The 8,839-nt window shown below is 44.8% G+C and overlaps 1 protein-coding gene across 1 annotated transcript in view; it reads right to left on the minus strand.

Moving 5' to 3' along the window:
• Positions 1-7,040, minus strand: part of LOC120997664 (gastrula zinc finger protein XlCGF8.2DB-like) — a 33,537-nt gene extending 26,497 nt beyond the window's left edge. Inside the window, exons 1-2 of the mRNA XM_040427860.1 lie at positions 6,989-7,040; positions 6,223-6,378 (exon numbers count right to left, since the gene is read on the minus strand). Of these exons, the coding sequence (XP_040283794.1) occupies positions 6,223-6,246 (24 nt within the window). The 5' untranslated portion in view covers positions 6,247-6,378; positions 6,989-7,040. The remainder of the gene's footprint in view (positions 1-6,222; positions 6,379-6,988) is intronic.
• Between the last annotated feature and the right edge of the window lie 1,799 nt (positions 7,041-8,839).

The raw sequence follows: 8,839 nt of genomic DNA on the forward strand, positions 1-8,839 counted from the left end.
TGAATATGGAGATATATATGCAGTTTGTAGCTGTGTTTAGGAAACAGCGGCATCTTGTGGCCAAACAGCAGAATGTCAGTCCAGAACATTAAATTTAATCTACACAGTGTTCAAACAATGAGAGCTGCTTCCCCATCTCACAGTATCAGCACTAAACCAAGAGGCTGCTCCACAGATTCAGTAAGCCGAGGATCTTCTTATTTCTGCTATTGCCTGCGTAGGAGAGTCACTTGTAGAGAAGTATCAGGTACTAAAAATCTACATACATCGTATGCCCGGGGAGGAGCAACACTGACATTCTGGGAGTTGTAGCTCTGTCCTCTTATTTCCTGCTCCTTATAATGTCTTCTGATGCCCCATAGTAATAGTGTGGTCATGCTGAGAGTTGTAGTTCTCTCCTCTTATACCACTCTTCCTATAATGTCTACTGATGCACCTTAATAATAGTCTGGACATGCTTGGAGTTGTAGTTCTGTCCTCATATCAGTATCCTCAGTGGAATACATCTCTGAACAGAGGGCCCGTTCTATCGTTTGGCTATGATGGAAACCCAAGGGTTGTTTGCTCCCACACCATGCAGAGAATCCTATATCCAGGGTGTAAGCAGGTACCTTCTGTCACAGTGGACTGTCATTTTCCTATGACTTTGTATATCTCTGGTAAATGTGCTTCTTCTATTAGTCAGTGTGTGTTGTATTACATAATGGGGGTTGTAGTGATGGTCTTTACATCTCCCTGGTACCAGAGATAAGGTATGCTGATGACCTCTGTGATCCTCAGAAAATGTTAGATTTGGGAACTCTACACTTCTACAGGGGTCTGACCATGCTTGAAAGCATTCATCTCTCAACGGGGGTAATGAAAGCCAGCCCCTGCTAGTGATAGTACAGACAGGGGAGGGGCGGATGTTTCTCTGGATCTCTGAGACTGGGGGTAGTAGTCAGATGTTGGGAGATGTGAGAACAAGCTCAGGCGTTTTTCTGGATTTGCTTCAATATGGGAACTTTGAATATCTACTAAATTGTGTGAACTCCAATAAACTGCTCACGGGTGACAACTCCTAGTAATTAGTGTTGAGCGTACTTGTGTTTTAAGTTCGGCGTCTAAAGTTCGGGTTATCGAAGAATCGCGTTATGGATTCTAAATTCCGTTATGGTCCGTGGTAACGGAATCCATAACTCGATTGTTCGATAACCCGAACCAGAACTTTAGACGCCGAACTTAAAACACAAGTTCGCTCAACACTACTAGTAATCAGTGCCTATCTGTGTCAGTCACAAGCCGATTTCATGACACCTTCACTGACCAATGCTCTGAAATCCTCCTTTGTGGTCGCTAAACTTTCGGCTGTCTTCTCTTGCTTTTCCTAGCACATAGATTGTCACTTTTGGGTTTGTAATCCACAGGGCAAGATGATTTCCCGGTCAGCGCTGCTCCTTAGCTGTGTACTCGTCTGCAGCTCACACTAAACTGAATTTCACTTCTTCCTAAAGAGGAAGCGGTGGTGAAAGGGAACCTCCTTCTCCATACTATGGGCCTATGGGACCTGGTGCACAGGATAATGTCCATGACGTACAGTGACATTCACACTGGCAATGCTTTGTTGTGGGGACACTGCCATCGGACAGATAAAACCTCAGTTAGTCCTCATGCACATGTCCGTATTGTGGTCTGCAGACCATGTATCCGCAGAGACACATTCTATAATATGCATAACGGACACACGGATGCGGACGGCACATCGAGGACATCCGTGTGCTGTCTGTTTTTTTGTGGACCTATAAAAATGAATAGGTCTGTGTGCAATCCGTAAAAAATGCAGATCAGACACAGATACAAAATACAGTGGTGTGCATGAGGCCACGTAGTTCACCAAACACAGAGTATAACAAAAACTTTTACACAGAAGGAGAAGAAAAAAGCATTTTATTTGGAAAATCTATGATCATTACAAAGTTCTACATAATGTACAGAGCAGGATGATGAGAGATGATTGTGCGGCTGTGTCAGGAACGGTCCATGTGAAATCCCTGCTCTGTGGATAGTAACACAATTACATTGTTCTCATCTAGGACCTCTGGCATCTCGTTGTTCATAACTCTGTGAGGTGTCAAATTATCTTAGGGGTGTGTGGACTGCGTTTGATGTGATTTATGCTAAATTTGCACCCTTGCAGTCGAAGCCGTCACGTGCTGGGACGATGCAAACGTCACAGATTGCTGTCCAGAGAAAACTTCAGGGCAAGACTATACTGTCGTTTACCCATTAACACGTAGGAGACAACTTCTGGTACAACCTGCTATAGATAGAAGAATCAAACAGCATCAAGCCACCATTATACACAAGAAACCTGTATTCCAGGCAGAGAAGGACGTGGTAGATCTGGAAATGTTTTGTGTAACTAATTATTATAATTTATGGTAAGTTGTTGTTACTATACCCATCACCGTTGTATTTCTATACTGTATTAATAAGGATCAAATATCTACATGTCTACATGTGACATAAAGCTCTATATGGAGAGTCCTTCTGGATTGTCCTATGGTGTGAGTGGAGGTATGAATACAGTAAGAAGAAGCGAGGCTCATGGGGACAATTCATCTTCACTTCTCTGACAGTAAACAAGGCTCTTCTTCTCTTCCTCATATTCACAATACTTTTCCTCCAGTGATTCAGATGTTTGACAGATGCATTTCCCCTATTATGGACATGGATATAACTGCAATACAGATTGATTTTCTTGACATATAATACTATTTGATGTATCCATGTGAATGTTTTCTCTGTAAAACATTCCCCACATACTGAACACGAATATGGCTACTCCCCTGTGTGAATTCTCTGATGGTCTTTAAGCTTGGTTTTCGTAACAAAGCTCTTCCTACAATCTGAACATGGATACGGCTTCTCTCCTGTGTGAGATCTCAGATGTCTAACAAGATCTGATTTATTTGTAAAACCTTTCCCGCATTCTGAACATGAAAATGGCTTCTCTCCTGTGTGAATTCTCTCATGTATAATGAGACCAAGTTTCTTTGAAAAACATTTCAAACACTCTGAACATTTAAATATCTTCCCTCCAATGTGAGTTTTCTCATGTTTAGCAAGACCTGATTTACATTCAAAACAGCTCCCACATATTGAACATGAAAATTGTTGCTCTTCACTGTGAATTCTCTGATGAACATTAAGTCTGCTTTTCGTAGCATATGATTTCCCACATTTTGAACATGAATAAGGCTTCACTCCTGTGTGAATTCTCTCATGTACAACAAGTTTTGATTTACTTGTAAAACATTTTTCACATTCTGGACATGCAAATCGATTTTCACTTGTGTGAATTCCCTCATGTTTAGTAAGATTTGATTTAGATTTAAAGCAGTTCCCACATATTGAACATGAGAATGGTTTCTCTTCAGTGTGAATTCTCTGATGATCTTGAAGCCTGCCTTTCGTAATAAAGGATTTCCCACATTGTGAACATGAATATGGCTTCTCTCCTGTGTGAATTCTCATATGTACAACAAGATCTGATTTATGTGTAAAACATTTCCCACATTCTGAACATGGATATGGCCTCTCTCCTGTGTGAAATCTCATATGCATAACAAGATATGATTTATGTGTAAAACATTTCCCACATTCTGAACATGGATATGGCTTCTCTCCTGTGTGAGTTCTGTTGTGTTTAACAAGATCTAATTTATGTGCAAAACATTTCCCACATTCTGAACATGAAAACGGCTTCTCTCCTGTGTGACTTCTCTCATGTCTTATGAGACTAAATTTTGTGAGAAAAACTTTCAAACACACTGAGCATTCAAATAGACTCTCTCCTGTGTGAATTCTTCTGTGGACATTAAGACTTGATCTTTGTTTAAACTGTTTTCCACATTCCCCACAATGAAACCATTTATCCAATTTCTGCCCGCTACTTGTGGCAGCAATCTGTGATTGGTCAGGGACAGGTTCCTCATGATTAGGAGGATTATATGATAGATTTTCTCCTGAAGAGCGATGCCCGATAACTTCATCTTCTTCTTTACAATCTAGTGATAACATGACGTTTTTCTCAGAGTTCTTACTGGGATTTTCTGTTAGGATTAAAATTAGATTATGTGTTAGGAGGAGGTTAGGAGAAGGTTTTTTTTTACCTACTTTTGGAAATTGGAGATTTATGGATTAAACTTTTGGTTAAAAATGAAGTTTGATTTATCAACTGCTAAGGTAAAAGACTTTGTATGTATTATATTAGAATATGATTTACCTAAGCACACATTTTTTCCAGAATTCCAGATGAAAAAAGTAAAAAAAGGAGTCGGTCTGATCTATGGCCGTCATTGGAAAAGCTAGCTCTATGCACAGTGGGTGCCGGCATTGCAATGCAGCTGACCCTTGGCTGCAATGGTCGGAGATAACTCTGATACCAGTCAATAGTGACCACGGTATTTAAGAGGTTAGACAGAGGGAAGGAGGTTCTTACTGTCCAATCAGACCCTTGTAAGGAAATCATGGTGTTCTGATTGTTTACTATGACAGCCTGCGGCAGAGCTTAAGCGGAGACTAGTAGAAATCCCATAGATTGCAATAGTATACTAAAGCAGTGTAAAGTATGAGCAATCAAATGAAGGCATGTTCAAGTCCCCAAAGAGGACAAAAGTTTAATTTAAAAAAGGTGTTTAAAATTTAAAAAATCCACAATGTTTAAAAATTCGAATCACCTCTTTTTCCAATTTTGCATATAAAACAATAAAAAATATAATTATCATCACAGCATCTGAAAATGTCTGAACTATTAAAATATAAAAATATTCATCATGAGCAGTGAACACACCGTAATGCAGCAGTACAGTAAAGCGAGGAACGTGTGTGTGGAGCTCAGGCATCGGCTGCTGATCAGGGACGTCTGTCACCCCCTCAGGCTGCCTGATTCATCTGCACCCCCCATGTCACCCCACTCCTATGTATCCTGGAGCAGATCCTCAGAGTAAGAGAAAGCGGAGCCCATGACATATTGTGGAGCTTCCGCAGCTAGAACACTCCGGGCCGTACATCTACTGCTAGAAGACACATGTCCGCTCAGACAGGACCACAGACTGGAGGAGGAGAGAGAAGAGCCCGGTGATCCCACCTTCTCCTCCGGTCACACATAGCACCTTGTGTCTTCTCTGCTTGTGGAGTGACTAGAGGATCCCAGACATGAAGGGAGGAGAACTACTGGAAAGTGACTATGGAATAAGGATGTGTTTACACCACGTCTGAGCCTTCCATCAGAGGTAGATATCAGGAGGGTTTCCTAACGTAGATCTCTGATAGAAGCAGGTGACGTCTCCCCTGTGCAGATGAGGAGGATTGTGAGGTCCGCACACCCTTAGACAGGTTGGGTGCTCGTGGAGGACTTCAGTCAGGTAATACTATTAGATAATCCACGGCACACCAATATTGTTTTGCTTGCAAATTTATTTTGAATACAAAAATTAATAATGTCAATATATGACTTATCGCGCCATTGCCAAAATATGCACATAGAATAATTTAGGCCATAATTTGTCCCAACGTTTCGGTCCTAATTAGACCTTTCTCAAGGGATCTGAGGCCATAATGCAAGGGACGCTGAACTGGAGCGTCCCTTGCAAGCAAAACAATATTGATGTGCCGCGGATTATCTAATAGTCTCCCCTGTACAGTCCTATCATTCTATATAGTCACACAGGGGCAGACGTCACCCATAAGCCCCATGTATACGGCACGGCGCAGGTTTTCCTGCAGGATCCTCTGTATAGAATAGTATCATCTACTGTACCGGCCGATGGAGGCCAAAAGGACACTATATCTGTCAGGGGGATGGAGCCTATGGAGAAGTGTGATGTATATGGGAAATGTAGGCTCTAACGTGATGTGACCGGAGAATAACATGTGGAGCTCCTACATTACATGTCATTACACACGTGTACACACTGCACATGACCGGACTGAGGCTCTAACACGGCCTCTTCTCACCTCGTCTCTTCTTACCTGGTGATGTCAGAGGCCGGGGAGCCTCCATCATGGCCTCCTTGTACAGATCCTTGTGTTCTTCTACATACTCCCACTCCTCCATGGAGAAATAGACCGCCACATCCTGACACCTTACAGGAACCTGACAACACAATGACACCGTCATCACCCAGACCCCTCCAGTGCTGTTACTGGAGAATTTCCCAGCATTCCCAGCAGTGTCACCTCTCCAGTCAGCAGCTCAATCATCTTGTGGGTGAGTTCTGGGATCTTCTGCTCATGTATCAGGGGGGGAAGCTCTGTGATGGGGGTCCTGCTCCACACTCCTGACTCATGGATGATGGGAGTCCCCCCCGATGTCTTCTTCACTATGGTGTAATCCTGTGGATGAGAGAGACACTTAGGGGAAGGAATTCCTTCCTGACTCCAGATCTAGACTCAGAATCCCTCCCTGGATCATGGCCCCATCTCCAGTAATCTAGTCACTAGAAGCTGGAATAATATTACCCTCCAGGCTCCTTCTGGACTCTTCTAGAGAATCCCCCATGACTCCTTCCTCTGGCAGAGAGCTCCATAGTCTCACTGCTCTTACAGTAAAGACTCCTCTTCTATGTTGGTGGAGAAACCTTCTTTCCTCTAGATGTAGTGGAGGCCTCCTTGTTATAGTCCAGTATCATCTAGATGTCAGACTAGTGGTAGAAATCCTCCCTCCAGGCCACACTCCGGCCATCTCCTCCTCTGCTTCCTCTCCTCCTGGGTACAACGTGCCTACTTACCTTCTCATGGCTCCTACAACATGACTATTGGTCTCCATGATCCATCACTGACCATACTGGTGGCTGATCTTCAGGTTCTCCGTCACTTGGAAGGTCTGGAGGCCGTTCTCCAGGACCCTGGACTCTTCCTATCACTTCCTATGATGGATTCTCCTTCCCGATGTCTGACTTCTTACAGAATACAATAAAGAGGAGAGAAATCTAGAAAAGTTTACCTCTCCGCTCAGCAGGTAGATGATCTCCAAGGTGAAGTCTAATATTCTTCTGCTGATCTCCTTCCTGTCCATCCTTGGTGGTCATTCAGGAGAAGAGGAGAGACCTGGAGGAGCTGGAGGCTTCTAGTACTGCAGGCACCTTTATGAGGAGAGGAGAGGCTGGAAATCCTCCAGGGACAAGAGCATTAGTGAGATCCAGAACCGCACTTACTGCTCCTGGAGAGACCCCGCTTCTCAGAGCCACCAGCACCGGGGATAAAGGGGGACTCTGGAGAAATGGCTGATACCAGAGAGAAGAAGAGGCTCCAGACACCACAGCAGTGACTACCGACCAGGACCTGCTCTGTATCTGCTGCACTACAAGAGCTGGAGGACCTGGGATGACGTCACTGTCATGTGATCAGTGCAGGGGGCGGAGCTCAGCAGTGGAGAGAAGTGGTAGAGAAGGACCTGGGATGACGTCACCGTCATGTGATCAGTGCAGGAGGGGCGGAGCTCAGCAATGGAGACAGTGTGATAATGAAGGACCTGGGATGACGTCACCGTCATGTGATCAGGAGGGGGCGGAGCTCAGTAATGGAGAGGAGAAGGGGTTGTGAAAGACCTGAGATGATGTCACCGTCAGGTGATCATGGAGGGAGGGGCAGTAGGTGTGCAGGGAGGTTGGGTGCGCCCCCTGGAGGACTCTCTCCTGATCTCCAATTATTTGGCTCTTCCCTCTTAGTGACTGGAGAAATTCATTAACCCCTTAAAGGACTCCTAAGGTAAAACTGAAAAAATACAAAACATTGTTATTAAAAAAAAAAAAAAACACTTGGGAATTTCTATTATTAGCAGAAGTTTCTGGTTCTGATTGTGGGAATCAGAACCCGACCTAGAATGCTGGTCAGTGTCAGGTTGGGTGCCGAGGGCCCACCAGTATAATTCCTTCTGGGGGCCACTGTATAACTGGCGCACACTGTGGCAGACAGCAGCAGGATGCTACAAGATGATTATGGGGGCCCCGATGAAAGATGATACCGGCGGCCATCTGTAATAATATACTGGGTGATTTGGAATCTGCCCTGGTTTTAATATGAACCCAGACTGGTTGGAATGCTGTACAGTATACGCAGTGCAGTCTATTGTGCCACGGGCCTACTTTGCTCAGGGGCCCTGGTTCCTCTGGGGCCCAGTCAGAGGCTGATGTTGGGGAAGTAGTATGATGGTTGCTGTGAGGGAGCAGCAGCCATCTTCTCCTTCCTCCTACCTCTGCTGTCTGTGCGTCTCCTTCCTCTTACCTCTGCTGTCTGTGTGCTGATAGGACGGATGGGACTTATGATGAAGGAGGACCCTATAAACTGCGCCCCCTTGTGTTAGTTCCTCTGGTAGGACCGGTGAGGAGCAGACTGTCTAACATCTCCTGTGTTTCTCAGGTCTTTTCTGGTCTCCTGTTTTGTCGCCATTCGCCCCCAGCGACAGGAGGTTCGGACCGAGTCCCCCCAAGAAGGTGATCAGTGATGTCACAGGGCATCATTGGACGGAGAGAAGCAGGATGGTTGTGGATGAATTGCCCACCATCTAGGTCGTTCTGACCTCGCTGTTAGGAGATGTTGATAGCAGTGGTTATGTGTGGGCACATGCAGAGGACAGGCTCCAGAGAGACCAGCAGTAGAGAGGATTGTTTGATCTGCCGACAAGCAAGAGCTGCTCCCATGGTTTCGTTATCGACCTTCCAGACACAGATGGCCCCTTCATTACACCCCCAGAATCCACCCAGACCAGGCGCTTAGCAGAAGGAAATTTGGTGTAACAGCATCCATTACATGTCCTGCCGTTGGCAGCAGGGCTGGCAGCTGGCATTCAGCAGAA

This window comes from Bufo bufo, chromosome 4 (genome assembly GCF_905171765.1).
Source record: "Bufo bufo chromosome 4, aBufBuf1.1, whole genome shotgun sequence".
Taxonomy (NCBI): Eukaryota; Metazoa; Chordata; class Amphibia; order Anura; family Bufonidae; genus Bufo; species Bufo bufo.